This window comes from Stegostoma tigrinum, chromosome 2, assembly GCF_030684315.1.
Source record: "Stegostoma tigrinum isolate sSteTig4 chromosome 2, sSteTig4.hap1, whole genome shotgun sequence".
Lineage (NCBI taxonomy): Eukaryota > Metazoa > Chordata > Chondrichthyes > Orectolobiformes > Stegostomatidae > Stegostoma > Stegostoma tigrinum.
The window spans coordinates 68,261,482-68,282,304 of NC_081355.1; the positions used below are offsets into that span (position 1 = coordinate 68,261,482).

Here is a 20,823-nt window from a genome sequence, read left to right on the forward strand (position 1 = left end):
GATTCCACCCTCGGGCGACTGTCTGTGTGGAGCTTGCACATTCTCCCTGTGTCTTTGCAGATTTTCTCCAGATGTTCCAGTTTCTTCCCACAGTCCAAAGGTGTGCAGGTTAATTTGACTGGCCATGCTAAATTCCTCATAGTGTTCAGGAATGTGTAGATTGGGTGGGTTATACGGATGGTTCTGGGTGGGATGCTCTGAGGGTCGGTGTGGACTTGTTGGGCCAAAGGGCCTGTTTCCATACTGTAGGCATTCTATGAGATGAGATAGAATCTTGTAGATTCACAGAACTATCTCAAAGCTTTCAGAAGAAATTTGCAAAGCAAACTACTATACTGGGTAGACCAACGGAAAATAAAACCTGTAATTAGTATTTTGGAATTCCAATCATCCAAATCGAAACAGTGAACAGCAGTCATTGTTCTAACCCCACCATCTCTACAAGCTTGTTTTAGAGATAGTAGGAACTGCAGATGCTGGAGAATCTGAGATAACAAGGTGGAGAGCTGGATGAACACAGCAAGCCAAGCAGCATCAGAGGAGTAGGAAGGCTGACGTTTTGGGCCTAGACCCTTCTTCAGACAGGTTTCTGAAGAAGGGTCTAGGCCCGAAACATCAGCCTTTCTGCTCCTTTGATGCTGCTTGGCTTGCCGTGTTCATCCAGTTCTCCACCTTGTGATCTCTACAAGCTGCCTGCATTTGAAAACATAGGCTTCCATTCTTAAATTTTTGCCAACCATTCCACCTCAGTAACATTGCTGATTCCAACAAACCTTCAATCACCAACCCCTTAGATAAAAGAGAAAACTTCTTTTCACAAACTGATCCCTAAGCAAAGATAAACAAGATTTAAGAATTTCTTCAGATGACTGTCCTGATTAACCAAACTGTAATTGCGGTGGAAGATCAGTGGAAATTACCAAACCAATCCCAATCTTCCAGCATTTACTCTAAAAGGAAATTTGGGCCATCTCCAGTCAATGTGTTTTGCAATTTGAGAACTCCCTTGTCATTTCAAAGGCCCATAATTTTACTGGGTTTTGGAAATTTTGTCCCAATACAAACCAATTTGTCTATATGTGCTCATCTCAAATTCTTAATCCCAATTACAGTGGGGTAAAGCTTTTTTTTTAAATGTAGATTCACTTACTGTCAAACTTTTCAGGAACAACACAGGTGTCATCATAAAAATGTCTGGGACCCTTTTCATACATGCAACCTGTGGGAACAGAAAAGAAAGGGAGAATTACTACAGGCTGATTCCACTGCAAGTACAAATGAATGTAAATTTATAAAAGACATCAGGGTAGATCTATGGACATCATCGTAGACAGTTAAAGTTTCAGATTCAGTGACTCTTCTTTAGAACCTGAAATGCTAACTCTACTTTCTCTCCACTTATGCTGCCAGGCCTCTTGGGTTTCTTCAGCAATTCCTGTGTTTGCTTCAGATTTCCAGTATCCGCAGTTCTTTGTTTTCCTATCAGAATAGATTTCCCAGCGAGAATCTGGCTGGCAGTTTGGCCTAGTCTATAACAGAAAAAGGGCCACATTTGCACTGGGAAACAACTGGAAGCTGAGCACCATAGTGCAGTCTCTTCATCGTGTTAATGACCTTCCCCCTCAGTTTAACTGCGTCATGGTGAGTGAGCTCCAATCTATCAGAATGGAAGAGGGAGAGGCTTGCTTTTTATTCATTCATTGGACATAGACGTCGCTGGCCAGACGAGCATTTATTACCCAGAAGTTAGTTAAGAGTAAACCACATGGCCGTGGATCTGAAGTCACATATAGGCCAGACCACATTCAGAATGACAGGTTTCCTTCCCTGAAGCAAACTAGACTTCTCTGATGCCAACTAACCATCTTTTTATCCTAGATGTTATTGAATCCAAATTTCACCATCTGCTATGGTGAGATTCAAACTTGCACCCCCAGGACATTGGCCTGGGGTTCTAGGTTAATAGCCCAGTAACGTCACCAATATGTCAGCACCTTCCCTTGAAACTAGAGTGGAATCATGCCTGTCTGGATCAGTGTAACTTGAGAGAACATATCCTCCAATGTTTTTTCCCCACTTTTTTTCTACCAATTAAGGAATTTTAACCTGGTGCACAATAAAGCATTCAACAGTCAGACAGTCCAAGAGAAAAAGCATCAGTCACAAGCATTGTTCGTCATGAGAAGTGCCTAATAACAAAATCCACCATTGCACAGATTCATGTTCCCAAAACAATAGACCAGAGTGAAATTTTTTTTGGAGTCAGGTAGTTTATGACACTTTGATGAAGGGTTTAGGCCCGAAACGTCAGCTTTTGTGCTCCTGAGATGCTGTTTGGCCTGCTGTGTTCATCCAGCTCCACACTTTGTTATCTTGGATTCTCTAGCATCTGCAGTTCCCATTATCACTGATACAGTTTTAACCCCACTGCGACGCCTCTTCCAGGGATGCGTAACCTGAAGAAGTTATCCTCCTCCCCTTTGATGAAGGGTCTAGGCCCGAAACGTCAGCTTTTGTGCTCCTGAGATGCTGCTTGGCCTGCTGTGTTCATCCAGCTCCACGCTTTGTTATCTTGGATTCTCCAGCATCTGCAGTTCCCATTATCACTCGTTTAAGACACTGACTGGAAAAGTATGTACGGCCATTTGGGTTCCAACTGTAATGGATTTATAACTTAGAAATCCAGCCAGATGGTAATGATTCCATTCCCTTCTCAGTCCCAAGGAAAGAGATGTCGGTGCTTTATTTCTGGCAAGTATAACAGGTATCGTTTCAAAGTGGTTATGAATCAAATGATCGACCCAGAAACCGGTCAAACCGTTAGCTTTTAGAGAAGGTAATCTACTGCTCTCACCTCGGCTGACTGACATGCAATTCCAGGTTCCTCCATTATGTGATTGATTCTTATCAACTGCCAAGTGGACAAATGCTGTTCTGCCATTTAGGTACCATGCAAAGCCTTTTTTTAAAAGCCATTTGCTCTTTTCCAGAAATGAAGAGGCATTTTTAAAAAAAATCAGGCCACATCTGTTCTGCTACAGACTGAAAATATCCCAAACACAGAAACTTCCTGCCATCATGTTCCAGTCAGCAAAAGAAAGCACAGTCTTACACTTCAATGTCAGGCAGCAGCAAATGGTATCTTCTGGGCGAGTGTCTATAGTAAGGTGGAATTTGATATAATAGGAGTCCTCACCTTAGCTCATCATGTTGCATGAGGTATCTGGTAGATTTGCTGCTGGTGGAGATCCATAAACCACTTGGTTGTATGGCGAGAACTGACTCATCTTAATCAAGGTGTAGCTTATTGTATGACAGCAACAATGTACAAGTTCTATTAACAAAGTAGAATTTTGGCTTGATATCAGATATCCCTGCTAAGTGTATTTTTAGCAGGGTGTTAAAGGTGGGGGAGGCATGTACTGTAGATTAGGGGTTCCAGCTAACCACCTTCCCTTATAGCCTTGAGTTGACTCTCATAATTTGTAGCCTGGTTGGGCATCAAAAGCAGCAGTCCACTCGCCGTATGTAGATAAATAAATTGCAGTCCACAGAGCTTGCTCACAGCTCAAACTAACCCTAATAATTATTTGTCCATTCTGTCATATGGTTGACAATAGGCAGGCAGATGAAAATGGGCCATCTGCTTTGTAACAAATGGCAGGATGGGACACAGCTCTATCTATGCCCATTTGGACGGAACCCCACCCAAAGGTAGGAGCCTGCGTTGTTACCATCAAAATAGATCAAAATCATTCACTCATCCTGCTTCACTCTCTGAGGTAATAAAGACCCTCCCCCACTCCCCGACTTATTTGGATCTGGGATCCACTCAGCGTCCTTTGTGGGCTCCCCTGCAGTCCCAGTAATACCCAATACAGAGCTGTGACATTGTTAGAATTGGGGTTACATCCCACTGGTGAGGGCTGGAAGTCCTACTCTGCACTGCTTTAGCCGTGCACTGCTTCAGGCTTGTTCTCCATCTGTTGGCTGACCACTGACCTTTTTTATCACCAAGTACAGGGAAGTCTAACTGCCCTGCATTTCCGACTGTTATTGCAGAGATGATAAGGAAGGCTTGGCCAGGAAGACTTACTCTTTCAAAGTCCTGAGCTGCTCTCCCCACAAGGCTGTATGACATCATCATTATGGGTTCTACTTAAGGCAGTCCTCAGCACAAATCCATTCAGGCCCTGATATCCTCATTCACCCTCACCCACCAAAACTTTATTTTCACGATTGTACACGTAATTACATTTAACACAGACCTATCTCCCCGCAAATCTCTGATCTCATGAATTCAGGCAGCCTGAACTTTTACTATCTCAGAGAATGCACTCAGACTGGAATACTGTTCAATGAGGACTGTTCACTTTGATTCTGTCCCAGACAGAAAATCCTTTTAAACTTGTAGACCTTCTGTCTGGTTCTGGCACTGCACCTGGTGATCCAAATGCACACAGTGTTCGAGGACATCCTCCAAAAGTGAAGCAGATGTAATGATGCATTCATCATACACAAGTAAGTCTATGTTGTGATCAGAGATAATGGGAACTGCAGAAGCTGGAGAATCTGAGATAACAAAGTGTGAAACTGGATGAACACAGCAGGCCAAGCAGCATCTTAGGAGCACAAAAGTTGATGTTTCGGGCCTAGACCCTTCATCAGAGAGGGAGATGGGGAGAGGGTTCTGAAATAAATAGGGAGAGAGGGGGAGGCGGACTGAAGGTGGATAGAGGAGAAGATAGGTGGAGAGGAGAGTATAGGTGGGGAGGTAGGGAGGGGATAGGTCAGTCTGGGGAGGACGGACAGGTCAAGGTGGCGGGATGAGGTTAGTAGGTGGGAAATGGAGGTGCGGCTTGAGGTGGGAGGAGGGATGTGTTCATTGTTACCTATTGGGTCGTTGGTCTGTCCATTATGGAAATATAGTGAAATGGAAAATTGAAGCAAGAATTGGCCATTCAGCCCACTGATCCTGCTCTGCTATTCATGGCTGATCACCTATCCCAATGTCGTACTCCAGCTGTCTCTGCTATACCCATGACATAATTTGTCTGAAAAGCAATCCATTTCTGTTTAAAATATGTTCATTGACTTGCCTTCCACTGGCTTATGTGATGGAGAATTCACAGATTCATCCTTCTCTGAATCAAGAAATTCCACCATATCTCAGTCCAAACTGGCCTACCCAGTGTCTTGAGATTATGACATCTTGTTCTAGACATCTCAGTCAGAGGAAAACATCATTCTTGGATCCAGTCTTTCCAATTCGTCAAAAATTCATGTTTTTCCATAAGATCCTCTCTCATTCTTCCAAACTCTGGTGAATACAGGTCCAGCTGACCTAATGTCCTCAGATATGACAATCCTGCCATCTCAGCAATCGGTCTGATGAACCTATGCTGCACTGTCTACGGGTATAATAGCCTTTCTTTAGGTAAGGAGATCAAAACTGCACATAATACTCCAGATAAGGTCTCACAAATACTCTACATTCCTGTACTCAGATCCACTTGCAATGGAAGCCAACATAACATTTGCCTTCAGCGCAACTGTCATGAATGGTGACACATGGCTGTCATGCTTACCTGGTCTGGCCTACATGCGAGTCCAGACCCACAGCCATGTGGTTGATTCTTAACTGCCCTCTGAGCAATTAGGGATGGGCAATAAGTGCTGCCCAGCCAGCGATGCCCTCATCCTGTGAATGAATAAAGAACAAAAACACACTTGGCTAGTCTTATGTTCCTGTCATATTTGATGGAGCTGATTGTGGCTCACAAACTTTTGTACCTGCAGAACTGAATAGATTCTGATCTCCTATGAAATAGTTGATCATCTTTTATTAAGATTGATCAGTGCTGTTTCTAGATTTTTCCTTCACTCAATATCCGAATAGCTTGCTCTGTACTCAAAACTTCTTTTGATCATGATAAATCCGAAAAAGCTTCATCAGCAATTTGAAAAGCAATTCAAGATCCTAAGAATTCTGACTTTCAAATCACCATTGTTGCATTTCCCAATAATCTGTACTGATAATTAATTAAATTAACTACGGATTATCCTGAACTCTAACAGTTTTTTTTATATATATAATTTTACTTGTTCTGAGATTAACATAATTGTTAAAGGCTTTTTTTCCAGAAGGTGTCAAGCTTTTTGAATGTTTTTGGAATTAGGCAACTGAAGCCATTCTATCAAACTTCTGCTTTGCACCTAGCATGTGATGAATGCATATTTGGATAGCAGAAACTGGGTTACTCGGTGTACAATTCCTAGTGTCTAGTCTATTCTTGTTGTCACAGTATTTAAATAGTTGGCAGAGTTCAGCTTCTGGTCAATGGTAACCCACAGGATGTTGATAGTGGGAGATCCAATAATGGTATTGCCATTGCATTCAAGGAGTGATAGATTCTCTCTTGTTAGAGGTGGCCATCGCCTGACACTTGTGCAGCAAAAATGTTACTTGATACTTACTAGCCTATGCCTAGATATTGACCAGGTCTTGCCACGTATGGATATGGACTGTTTTGGTATTTGAGGTATCAAAATGGTGCTGACCACTGTGCAAACATCCCCAGTTTTGACCTCATAGTAGCAGGAATGTCACTGATGAGGCAAGTGAAGATGGTTAGGCCTCCTGTAGAGTAGCCTCAAGGTTGAGATGACTGACCTCCAACGGTCATAGTAGATATGACCGCAACCAGTGGAGAGAGGCCCTCTTGATTTCCATTGACTCCAGATTCGCTAAAGCTCTTTGATTGCATCTGCAAACAAATGTCACACTCAGGTTGAGCGCAGTCATTTTCATCTAACTTCTGGAGTTCTGCTGTTTTTTCCATGTTTGGATCAAGGCTACAATGAGGTCAGGAGCGCAGGAGCTCAAACTGGTGCCCAGTTTGAGTTCCTGCACTCCTGGGAGCAGTGAATGCCACCTGATTGCACTGTTGGTTACTGCATCTCTCTCTTTGCTGATGATCAAGAAGAAACTGACACGGTGGTAATTTACCAGCTGTATTTGTCTTGCCTTTTGTGCATGGAATGTACCTGGACAATTTACAATGAACATTGTGTTATGGTCACTCCTAATGATACTGCCATGGAGGGTCACATCTGCAACAGGGAAAATTGGTGAGGACAAGATCACATAGGTTTTTCACTCCTGTTATTTCCCTCATCACATGCCACAGCTTTTCACTTCAGATCCGTCCAGCTCCAGGAGTAGTGTACGACAGAGCACTCTTTGTGATGGACAGTAGCCATTATGCAGGAGGCTTAATTCACCAGCTGAGGGGGAAGATAATATGATCTGTAAGTGATTTCCAAGTCCATGTCAAATCTGATACCTTGAGACGCATGTTCCCAGGAGTCAATGTTATAAAGTCATAGAGTCATACAGCATGGAAACAGGTCCTTTGATCCAACTCAGCCATGCCAGCCAGATATCCCAATCTGACCTAGTCCCAGTTGCCAGCATTTGGCCCATTTCCCTCTAAGCCCTACCTAATTATGTACCCATTCAGATACCTACGGCGGCACGGTGGCTCAGTGGTTAGCATTGCAGCCTCACAGCGCCAGGGATCAAGGTTCAATTCCAGCCTTGGGTAACTATCTGTGCGGACTTTGCACATTCTCCCTGTGTCTGCATGGGTTTCCTCCAGGTGCACCGGTTTCCCCCCACAGTCCAAAGATGTGCAGGCTAGGTGGATTGGCCATGCTAAATTGCCCATAGTGTTCAGGGGCATGGGTCTGGGTGGAATGCTCCAAGGGGCAGTGTGGACTTGTTGGGCCAAAGGGCCTGTTTCAACACTGTTGGGAATCTAATCATTTAAATGTTGTTATTTCACCCACATCCACCACCTCCTCTAGCAGCTCGCTCCATACATGCACCACCCTCGGTGTGTAAATGTTACACCTCAGGTCCCTTTTAAATCTTGCCCCTCTCAACTTAAACCTATGCCCTCTGGTTTTTGGACTCCCCTACCCAAGGGAAAAAAAAGACCTTGGCTATTCACCCTCTCCATATCCTTCATGATTTTATTAACTTCTGTAAGATCACTCCTCAGCTTCTGATGGCCCACCCTATTCAGCCTTTCCCTGTAACTCGAACCACCCACCTCCAACAAGATCATGTAACCCTTTACTGCATCCTCCTAAGTTTAAGAATATCCCTCCTACAGAAAGGCAAATGAGAATTGTGTGCAGTATTCTAAAAGTGGTCTCACCAATGCCCTGTACAGCCACAACATAACATCCTAACTCCTCTACTCAATGTTCTGACCAATGAAGACAAACATCCAAATGTTTTCTTCACCACCCTGTCTACATGTGACTCCACTTTCAAGGAACTTTGCACGTGCACCCCTAGGTCACATTGCTCGGTAATACCCTGCAAGGCCCTACCATTATCAACATAAGTTCTGACCTGGTTTGCCTTACAAAAATGGAACCCCCTGCATTTATCTAAACACCACCTGCCACTCTTCAGCCCATTGGCCAACCTGATCAAGGTTCCATTGTACTCTGACATAATCTTCTTCACTGTCCACTACACCATCTACTGTGGTATCAGCTGCAAACTTACTGACCATACCTCCTATATTCATGTCCAAATTATGTACATAAATGACAAATATCAATGGACCCAGAACCAATTCCTGCGGCACACCACCGGTCACAGGCCTCCAGTCATAAAAGTAACCTTTTACCATTATGTTCTCTTTTCTATCTTCAAGCCAATTTTGTATTGAATTGGCTAGCTCCCACTGAATCTAACCTTACTAACCAGTCTATCATGCAGAACCTTGTCAAACGCTTTACTGAAATACATATAGACAACATCTACTGCTCTGTCTTGTCAATCCTCTTTGTCACCTCTTCAAAAAACTCAATCAAGTTATTTTCCCACCCACAAAGCCATGTTGATTATTCATAATAAGTCCTTGACTTTCCAAATGCATGTAAATCCTGTCCCTAAGAATCCCCTCCAACAACTTACCCACCACTGGATTTTTTTCTATTTATTCATGGGATTTAGGCATCACTGGCTAGGCCAGAATTTATTGTCCACTTCTAATTACCCAGCAGGCAGTTAAGACTCAACCACAATGCTATGGGTCTGGAGTGACATGTAGGTCAGACCAGGTGAGACTGGCAGTTTCCCTCCCTAACGGCCGTTAGGCAACCAGATGGGTTTTTCTTCTGACAATCAGTAATGTCTTCATAGTCACCTGAGACTTTTAATTCCAGATTTTTTTAAATTGAATTCAATTTCCATCATCTGCCTTGATGGAATACAAACCTGGGTCCCCAGAACATTATCTTGCTCCTTGGATTAACAGTCCCACGATAATACCACTAAGCTGTCCCTCTCCATAAAGGATGTTCACTGGTCAATAATTTCCCTGGTTTTTCCTGACAGCTTTCCTTAAATAATGGCGCCCTAAAAGCCAAACTCCTGTCTTCCAGCATCTCACCCACAGCTGTCAATATCTCAGCAAGTGCCCAACAATATCTTCGCAAGCTTCCCACAAAATTCTGGAAAACATCTGAAATGGTCCAAAGAATATCTATCTATGTACATTTTAAAACCTCCAGCACTTCCACTTATGTAATATGAACTTTTTTCAAGACATCACTATTTATTTCCTCAAGTTCCCTAGCTACCATGTCCTTCTCCACAGTAAATACTGACGCACATTCATTTAGTATCACACCCATCTCCTGTGGTTCCACACATAAACAGTAACTTTGATCTTTAAGAGGCCCTATACCATCCCCAGTTACTCTTTTGCCCTTAATGTATTTATTGAATCTGTATCTCTGTCCTCTTTTTGCTCCCCCGCCCCCACCAATTTCCCTCTTAAGTACATTCCTCGAGGGATTCACTCAATCCCAGCTGTCTGTACCTGATATATGTCTCCTCTTTTTCTTGACCAGAGCTTCAATTGCTCTAGTCATCCAGCATTCTCTACACCTCTCAGCCTTGCCCTTCATACTAACAGGAACAAACCATCTCTGAACTCTTGTTATGTCATTTGAAAGATTCCCCAATCATTTTGTTAACATTCCTGTCTAACAATATCAAAATTGGCCTTACTCCAAGTTAGAACTTTAACTTTTTGATCAGTTCTATCCTTTTCTACAACTAGTTTAAAAAGTAATAGAATTATGATTATTTGCCCCAAAGTACTCCCCCACTAACAGCTCAGTCATTTGCCACAAATTATTTCCCAAAAGAAGGTCAAGTAAGGCTCCTTCTCTTGTAGGTTCATCCACATATTGAATAAGAAAGTTTTCTTGAATGCAGGCAACAAATTCATCCCTGTCCAAGCCCTTAATACTCGGACAGTCCCAGTCTATGTTTGGAAAGTTAAAATCCTCTACCATTATGATACCATTATTCTTACAGATATCGGACAATCAACTACGGTGACATGTTTGCCATTACCTTAGGTTTTAATGTCAGATTTCACTAAATCTAAATTTCACCATCTTCTGGGTGAGATTCAAACACATATTCCCCAGAACATTAACATTAATTGGGGATTCTGGATTACTAATCCAGTAACACATCCATAATGCCTAAACCTCCTCCCAACTCATTTTCTTTCATGAACCCATGCATCTCCAGACATGCCAGTGAGGACAATGAATGTCAGAAGACCAAGTGGAAGAAAGAAGATTTGAGATATCTGTCCCAAAAATCGCACAATGTTTCTTTTTTTCAAACTCAGTTCTGTCAACATTTGACAAATATAAAACAACTCATGACACTGTAACTGTCAAATGAAGAAGCTGACTGGATAGGTCAAATTATAAATCACATGAACATTTAAATTAAGCATATATGCACATACCAGAAAGCAGATCAGGCTTCACTTAAATTAAACACACTCATCAAACCTGTGGGCTGAGTACTAAATCTTTGATAAGCATCAATTAACAAAATGAGCAGAAGTTGTACAATTTCTACCCAACTTGTCCTATTAAAATACCTATCAAAGCAAACCCCACAGGTTAACAAGAATAAAGCATTCCAAGATGTTATTGTCAAAAAGATTAGGGCAATGGTATGTTCCCAACAAATGGTAGCAGTTTGTTGAAAGAGACTGCTCTGTGATTTACTGGACCATACCATTACATAACTCAGCACTGACCCTTGATGGAAGGTTCTTCAGTACATTAGTAAAGTAAACAGAAAATAGCTCAATGCCATGTATGACACATCAGGACTTCCTCTACATAAACAAGAAATTTAGGAAAAACAATGAAATTGCAAAATATTTATTTCGTTGTCATGTTTACATTCCAGAAGTGTCTGCATACCCCGCTTCAAAACATGCCAAAACAGTCACACAAATACAAAGCCCAAATACACACACAGAATGGAATAAAGCTAAATCTGTCTTCTGACTCACTGAAAAAACTTTAAGACGCGCACATTCATTTCCTTGCAGATGAAGTATCACGTTCAAAGCACAATGTTTTTCTCTGTATTTCCTGTCGAAACCAGATTTCTAGGATCCATTGTAAACAGAGATGGGGTAAACAATTGTGAAGATGATAATTTGCAGTTGTCAAATTAATGAACTCTAGTTTTGAGGACTGGAGTTTAGTAATTTTGCATTCACATAGATGATTGATTTGTTCATTCCATGACAAGTAGTTATTCCATGATTTGTTGCAAGCCTCATAATGACAGGAAAATAAGTATACAAATTGTGAAACAAAACTAAATTACTGATAATGCCACACGAGACCACCACTAACTAGGAAATTATTTTAAAATATATTTCATGGAAATTATATCATAATGAAGAACTAATTGGATTTGTAAGAGAAAACCATTTCAAAGTAATGCTACTAGAAAAACGAGACCTGAATTTACAATGAATGGGTAATAATTAATCTCTGACCGAAAACACTGTGTTATATAAACTTAAATTGGAGCAAGAGTAGGCTATTTAGCCTTTCCAGAGAACAAATCACATATTTCTGATGTTGCATTGGAGACGCTATACAGGAGGTGAAGAGGAAGAAAGATGTTCACTATCGACAGTTGGACTTTGCAAATGCAGGAGGAGCATAGAGTCATACAGCATGGAAACAGTCCCTTTGGTCCAACTAGTCCACACTGACTTCATTCCCAAACTAAACTAGTCCTACTTGCCTGCATTTGGCCTATGACCCTTCAAACATTTCCTATTCAGGTACTTATCCAAATGACTTTTAAACATTGGAACTGTACCTGCATTCACCACTTCCTCTCGTAGTCCATTCCACACACAAATAACTCTCCTTGTAAAAAAAGCTGCCCCTCGTGTCCTTTTTAAATCTTTCTCCTCTCACCTTAAAAATATGCCTCCTAATTTTGAACTCTCCCACCTTAGGGAAAAGACCTTTGCTTTTCACCTTATCTATGCCCCTCGTGATTTCATAAAATGTCAATAAAGTCATCCCTCAACCTCCTACACTCCAGTGAACAATTCCAAACCTATACAGCCTATTTTTTATAACTCAAACTGTCCATTCCCGGCAACATCCTGGTAAATCTTTTCTGAACCCTCTCCAATTTATTAATAATAATGAGCAGATAGTCACTGAAGTCAAAAGAAGCAGTCTACAGTTCAATATCATCACACAAGTGGTCAAAGTTAGTGAATCATAGAAACATAGAAAAAGGAGTAGGTCATTCATGGTTGATCAGCCAACTCCATTCCCTTTCCTGCTCTCTCCCCATACCTTATGATCCCTTTAGCCCGAAGAACTATACTTAACCGATCCTTGAAGAATTCAATGTTTTAACCTCAATTACTTTGAGGCAGAAAATTTCACAGGCCCACCACCCTCTGGATGAAAAAATTTGTTCTCATCTCACATGCTTAGATACTGCTCCTGTTCTGGAATCCGAGGTCATCGGGAACCTTTTCTTCCTGCATTTACCATGTCTTGTTAGAATTTTGTGGGTTTCAATGAGATACCATATGATTCATGTAAACTCAAGAGAATACTAGCCAGAACATCCTTCCTCAGATAAGGTGACCAAAAGTGCACATCATCCTCCAGTTGAGATCACATCAACATACCATTTGCCTTCTTCACTCCCTGCAGGCTTACCTTCAGTGATTGATGGACAAGCAACACCCAGGTCTCGTTGTACCTCTCCCATTCCAAAACTCTCACCATTCAGATAATCATCTGCCTTTCTGTTTTTGTCACCAAAGTGGATAACCTCACAGTTACCCACATTATTCTTAATCTGCCATGCATTTGCCCACTCGCTCAACTTGTCCAAACTACACTGAAATACCTCTGCAACCTCTTCACAGCTCACTCTCCCAACCAGCTTTGTGTTATCTGTAAACTTGGAGATATTACATTTCGTTCTCTCATCTAAATGTAAATATGTTGCAAATAGCTGGAGGCCAAGCACTCCTGCCTATGGTATCCCACTAGTCACTGCCTACCAAAGGAAAAAGGCCACTTTATTTATTGACTTTGTTTTCTGTCTGCCAGCAAGTTCTCTATCCATGTTAATACACTACCTCCAATCCCTCGTGTTTTAATTATACATAATAATCTCTCATCAAAAGCTTTTTAAAAATCCAAGTGAAATATATCCACTGGATCCCCCCTCACAACTCGACTTGTTACATCCTTGAAAAAGTCTGGTAAATTTGTCAAGTATGACTTCCCTTTTGTAAATCCTTGCTGACTCTGACAGTCATTCATTTCCATCTGCTCTGCTAATAAATCTTTTATAACGAACTGCAGCAATTTCCCCACCATCGATGTCAGGTTAATTGGTCTATAATTCCCTGTTTTCTCTCTGTCTCCATTTTTAAATAACAGAAACTTTTCAGAAGCTATAGAATCTTGAAAGATGATCATCAATGCATCTGCGATTTCTACACTATTGGGCTCTAGGAACTTAAAAGCCTTTAATCCCATAAATTTCCCCACTACCATTTCCCTTTACATATTAATTTCCTTCAGTTCATCCCTCTCCCAAAACACAGTGTTCCCTAACATTTTGGGGATGTTATCTGTGTCATCCTTTGTGAAGTAGAACCAAAGTACATATCTAACTGATCTGCCATCTCTTCGTCCCTTATTCTGCATCCTCAACTGCCACATTCTGCCAACTGAATCCCTTAACGAATGACTGCTCAAGCCACCATATCCCCATCACAAGGCCTATCAAACAGGACTCACAGCTAACATTCCAAATTTCACCCCAGTATCACACCGTTAGAACTGCTGAAAGGCTTCATCAACATCTCAAATTGGCCACAATGTTACCTATTCAATTATGACAACCACATTACCCAAATAAAGGGTATCACGTTCACTGGCACACTTACCTTGTTCTTGCTGGACAAGGTGGCAGATAACTGCCCATCCTTACCCTGCAGTTCATCACTATTGCAGAAAACATGACTGAGACCATGTCCAGCAACAGGGCTGAACATTCAAAGAAGATGGCATAATCATTCTTAATCATTCATCTCATATCTTACTTTGCCCTTACTCCAGTTTTATGGGAGTTACAATCTTCAAATGCTGTAAGCCTGAACCACCTAAAGACCTCAGGTGACTGAAATGGCAAGGTCGAAAATGAGACTGGGTAGGACTTCATTCTAGTAGAAGTAGGAAGGCATCAGAGTTCAGGAATGATAACAGCCCAACTAAATTAAAATCTAAAGTGTGAATGGGGAATTTACTACTGCATTTACTTAGGTCGTAGTCAGATGAATCAAACATTGACAGCTTGCCAGAATGGAAATGTGGTGGAATCTTTCTCGGTTGTTTGTGTCATTTACCTGGTGGCAAAAGGCTATTTGCCTCCTAAATGGTGAGATTGTGTAGTATGCAGATGACCTTAATGGATCATGGCAATCTCTAGTGAGTTCTATCGGTGGCCCAGCATTGGAAGCTTTGTCTAAACACCCAGTGCTCTGCCTGATTATATTTCCTGTGGCAGGATGGTATTTGCATTGGGCATGCTGCCCACATATTGTGCAGGTCACACCTTGGACTCCTGAGCCAACTGCTCACCAGATTATTCTCCTTGCCCAGTAGCCACCCTCTTATTTGTTGTGTTGGCTCAGTCGGGACAGTGGATTATTACAGAATGAAGCCATCAGGATTCCTGCCAGGGTGTGACATTCGCCTGCATGGCATGCCAACTATGGTCATATACCAATGGCATATTGAGCAATGGAATCCAGTCCAGCTGCAAAATAGACCTGAATGGACAGGCAAAGCAGTTACTGACATGAACTCTCAAACCTCACACTCTCTTCACTTCTCTCAGAGAGAATGAAATGCATTTAGCTCTCTCTGAATATGGTGCCACTGTGACCTCCCTCATCAATGGAGGGCACCCAACAGGAAAGCGTTTCGAGCAGTGTCTGCTCTGGCCTAGAAAGAGAGGATAACAGTTCATAGTCAAGATCATCATCACATGTGGTGACAATGTCATCCTTGCCCTACCTGAAGGCCGCAGTTTGTAGTTATAGAGCAAGTCAGATTTCAGTGACCACTGCCTTAGTGAAGTGGAGATAGCTGACGCTCTGCTGCATTTTGCAGTGAGGACTGGAACCAGGTGGAGGGTGCCACACGCAACCTTCTTGCAGTTAAATAACTTGCAGCGGGAAGCGAGGGAATTGCTGACAATGATGGTGTGGAGGTGGGCTGTAAGGCAGTGAAGGTGGAGTCAGATGACACTGGGCACAATATTGAAAGGGCTGATTGCTTTGAATTTAATGACCCAGGAAGGTGTAAATTTAAAAGAAACCAGCAACTCTGATGGCAGTGGAAGAACATGTATGGCTACATAACTTAGCCATACTTCCCCGCAGGTCCTCCTTCAGGCTTCAAGGTGGGAAGCCCTTTTCCCAGAAAGATAAGGGGAGGATATGCTCATCAGAAAAGCAAGGCCAACTCAAAGACAGCAAAGAAAGTCAATAACTGTGGGTCAACCATGATCATAGACCCAATGCTGCAAGCCTGCTGATTACCGCATCCAGATGCAAGGAAGAGTCCACATCTCTTTGCCTTCAGAGCTTGCATGTGGCAACATGAGAGGGTTGCTGGCAATGGGATTTGGAAAACAGCATAGCCTACCAGACAGACGGTTGCATCGCCTTGAGAGATGCTATTTTCTCATTTGTGACCTATCCCTGCACTCACAAGGTTCCTCGAGATCAACCATAAGCAGTGAGGCATTTGTGTGCTCCCATATCGAACCGCTGGACTGCCAGCAGCATTGATGTGGTGCTTGCCTCCCTGAGACAACAAATAAATATTGTTCACCATTTTGCTTGTACAAGAAGACAGGTCATAAAATAAGGGACCGGACCAAGACAGGTAGAGGGTTGTTATTTCTGCTCATTTTGGCTCAGATACAGAAAGAAGTCCTTGAACATACAGGACAGTAGGATGGCAATTCGTAGCTGATGGGGAAGCAGAAGTGCCCACCGCAAAAGGTAACTGGCTGATTGGTTTGGGGAAGGAGTGTATGTGGCACAATGTGGCATAGAGCTCATACGCCTACAACTGGATACATGGAGGTCCATTGGAGGGATAGTCGGAATGTCACAATGGGAGGCCAGAAAACTCTGTCACTTCTACTCATTCTTCTTGCTATGCTGTAGACTAAGAGGAATGGAACTATTGCAGACATAACTGCAAACAAGTATTTAGTGCAGCAAGTATTTAGGTTCTAAAATACCTAGCACACCACTCCAATGTAGACTTCAACAACTTTGAAAAGCAGTACAAATCTCCAAGGCCTCTACAAACTCAGCAACATCCACTAGAAATCAATAAGGAATTAAACTTAAAGTAACCAATGATCTTTTTAAATAGATCAGTGAAATGCCCTTCCTGCTGCTGACCACCTGCTGAGCTGGGCAACATTAAGAGCGGGTTCTAACAGGAGAACTGAGCAATGAAGCAGCAGAGATGGATTCAAATCAGCATTGTATATAGATTTTTGTCATGATCAGTTGACATTGCATATCTACAATACATACTCCCTGCATTCACATTTCTATCTAGTGTAAGTTGACATCCAGCGTAGTCTGCATCAACCTTTCAGAAGAGAAGTTATAATGTTTTGGTCGCCATGTTAGACCAAATTACCACTTATAACACAAATAATAAATGCTATGCAATCAATTTACATCACCAATGCATCTACAATAACAACATGCATTTGTACAGTAACTTTAACATTGTAAAATGCTCCAGGTTTGTTAAGTGCCATGAAATAAAATTTGCAAGAAACCAAATGCTTGACCAAAGAAGCATGTCACAAAACCAGAGAAACACTGAAAGCTCTAGGCCCGAAATATCAGCTTTCTTGCTCTTAAGATGCTGCTTGGCCTGCTGTGTTCATCTAGCTCCACACCTTGTTATCTCAGACACTGGAAGAGATTTAAATCAGGAATACCTTTGTTTAGAGCCCCACATTGAAATCAGTGGTCACCACTGGTGAAAGAACAAAAATCAGGAATGTTCAAGAGTTCAGGATTGGAGGGCCTTAGATATTCGAGAGGATTTTAAGGAGGGAAGAGGTGGCAAAAGTAGAAATAGATAAAGTCACAATGACAGTGATTAAAGAGGTAATGTTTCAGGGGAGCACTGGAAGTTCACTTCAACAGACCTCTCCTCATCTACATGTTTAAGAGTTGCTGACAGAGTTTGTGTGTGTGTGTGTGTGTGTGTGTGTGTGTGTGTGTGTGTGTGTGTGTGTGTGTGTGTCGGTGTGTGAGTATATGCTTGTGAGTGCACGCACGCGCGCATGTGTGCTATGAGTTTGTGAACAAGGTCTGGGGGGACGATATGCGGCTGATCTCTCAATCGTCTGGCATTTCTGAACTAATAGGAGGTTAAATTATGTAAACAAGTTGTGGAACTTCCATGGAAATTGACTTTCAAGATATTCTCATTTTATTGGCCTTTTCAAAAAGTCTATTCCTTCCTGCTCACTTTTACTGAACTGCATCTGCCAAATATACACTCATTTATCCAGCCTGTCAGATGCCTTTGCAAGTTGCTATATGCCTCCTTAGTTCGACATGCCCCTAGTATGGTATTTCACCAAATTTGATATTGATCCTGTTATGTCGATGGATCATTTCGAAGAAAGCAGTAAACAAAGGTGGCCCAGACAAATTCTCGGCAAAACCACTAGAAATTCTGCCAAATCAATAAAAGTCTATTTAGCTTATTTGGATTTCTGTTTTTTTGGATATCTACCCATGCAGCAACATACGTTTCTGATTCTTAGGCAGTTTCTCAGGAATGATGGTGATATTCTTTCACTCTGGAGTTGTGGGGCTGAGTGACTAAACAGTGCAAGCAAGATCCAGAAGCCTTCCACAGATGGTGGTAACTGAAGGAGATGGATGGGATTGCTGCTTCTGCTGTTTGCACTCGTTCTCCATCTGGGTCTGGCAGAGACACTCAAACCAGTTGGCAACTTCGTATGCGCTTTGAGGGCACCCAAGTGTTTCCTCTGCTCTCCTGGTAACCAACTGCCAACACAAAACGTATAGTAGACAGCTTGCTTTGGAAGTCTCGTGCTGAGCAAGTGGACAGTGCGGCCTATCCGACAGAATCAGTAACAATAACCGCTGCCTCAATACCGAGGAGGTCAAAAATAAGTTACTGGTTCCCAAGTTACAAGTAAATTATTCCATAAATTAATAATTCTATGTAACTTCTCTGTTTATTCCCTCTGCCACAGAAGGTGGGTGGAGGTCATATTTTTGTCTCCACCTATTACCATAAACGCATTTAAACCATATTTCTCAAAAATGAGTGCACAGATTTTAAGGATATTTGTTACGTAGATAGGGTGGAGCCCTTGAAAGGACTGATTAGATTTTAGCAAAGATGTGGAATCTGGATATTGTTTTTTTTTATATAGATCTCATTAACATTTGGGGGCAGGTCAAATGTACTTGTTTTAAAGAAGAATGTTGTGGGTGGTTTTATTTAGAATATCATTAATTGTTTTGCATTGCTGTAGATTGTCTCAGCTATTGCGGTAGAATTTGTCAAAGCTGTCCAACTGTGAGCAGAGTTTTCAGAGTATATTGCTGCATCTAATTCTTTTACATCTCAGCGAGATAGGAACTCTTAATTTATTTATTTATTTTTGGATTTGTGGTTACAGAGCATCAAGCAGGCAGGGAAAAAACCTCATGGAACAGTTATGTAATTGTAATGATGCCAAGTTAGCACAACACAGCAGATGATTGCGCTCTACAAATGTCCTTTTCACATGTATCTAAATGCTGATTTTTAGATTTTTCTTCCTGATATCTGAACTCTTATTCAGGATGGATACCTTCCCAACCTGTACCTTCCCAATCTTCTCCATAACATTGAAATGTCTCCTTTAGAAACAGCTAACCGAAGCAAAAAATGAAAAAAAAAAATTTGCCACACCATACCTAGTCCAACAAAAGCAAGAATCATCAAATTAAACGTGGTCTTCAGCAGCCTTGGCACATCGCTATTGGATTAAAGAGAAGCAAGCCTGCTTCCCAAACTGAAAGTTGATACTCCATTAGACTTGCCCACTCTTCTAAGTACGCGAGACTTAAACTAGAGATCAGCATCATGTCAGGAACCATTTTCACATGAGCTTTCTTTGGAAATTTCTTAAGATCAGATGGCAGGATAAAATACCAGACTGATGTTCTTGGCTAGCTCGCTTGCTAAGTATCCATCCAATTTTAAGATGGTCACAACTGATTTAAGTTGGTCATGTTGCCACAGTGTCTGCTTTTTTTAAAATCAAAGTAAATTTCCTCTGGAGACCTTGAGTTTCAGATTAGCACTCAAAGGCCAAAGGAAGCCACGGAAAGACACTCACAACACGTAAGGTATTGACACGTAAGATACTGACAATGCATCCTGGGAGGAGCTCACCCAGGATCACTGGAAGCGAAAACACAACAAAATGAAAAATGCTGTGGTCTTCAAAAGCAAGTGGTCATTAGAGGCAGAGGGAAAAGGTATGGGGAGGAATACCATCACCATAAGCTCATCCAGAAGTCAAACATCTGCAGAATCCTGTCCTATTTACAGCAGCATCTTCTGGGTGAAGGTCAACCTTAATGGTCACTTGTGCACACACTGAAAACCCTGCCAACCCCTCCAGATGATGGACATGGTTATCTTCACCTCGAAGGATGAATTAGAAAGATTCCAACTGATCTGTATTTAATTTCCAACACAGCAAACTCTCAACAAATGCACTCTTTTTTTATCCTAGTGTGGGGTGTTTAAACCGAATGCGGGTGTAAATTCTGACATGATCCCAAAATGCAGTCACTACCACAGTTCTGTTTGGCATTGATGTGCAGATAGCTTTGAAGCAATGGTGGCTCCACCAGATCCAAACATGGCCCATGATCTCAGCGAGGTCAAGGAAGCAAGGAGGAATTTTGATGCTAAGGAATTCATCAATTTCTGTAGCAGCTCTGAAGTAAACACTCAACTGTATACATGTTTAAGTCCAGGCAGGCATCAATGTCTGCAATCCATGAGCCTAACTTGGAATGAAGTGAAAACAATTGATTTTTTTGGGCTCATCAGCCTGCTTATTGTGAGAGTCAGTCCTCTTTTGAGTCAAGACTTTGAAGTGGAAGCACTCATTGACTACTCAAGCAATAGGCCACAGTATTGTGTTGCCTCCTGACCTCAACAACAGCTGTCCTAATTACATCCACATTAATATGGATGCTCAAAGTTTTGCAAATCAGTTGATTTAATTGAAACATGAATAGTCTAGCAGGG

At 41.8% G+C, this 20,823-nt stretch overlaps 1 protein-coding gene across 4 annotated transcripts in view; it reads right to left on the minus strand.

The window, feature by feature from the left end:
- etv1 (ETS variant transcription factor 1) overlaps positions 1-20,823 on the minus strand; it is a 146,738-nt gene that overhangs the window by 27,858 nt on the left and 98,057 nt on the right. For all 4 annotated transcript variants that reach the window (XM_048523889.2, XM_059654494.1, XM_048523907.2 and 1 more), the window contains one exon: positions 1,151-1,219. In XM_048523889.2, coding sequence (XP_048379846.1) covers positions 1,151-1,219 — 69 coding nt within the window. The remainder of the gene's footprint in view (positions 1-1,150; positions 1,220-20,823) is intronic.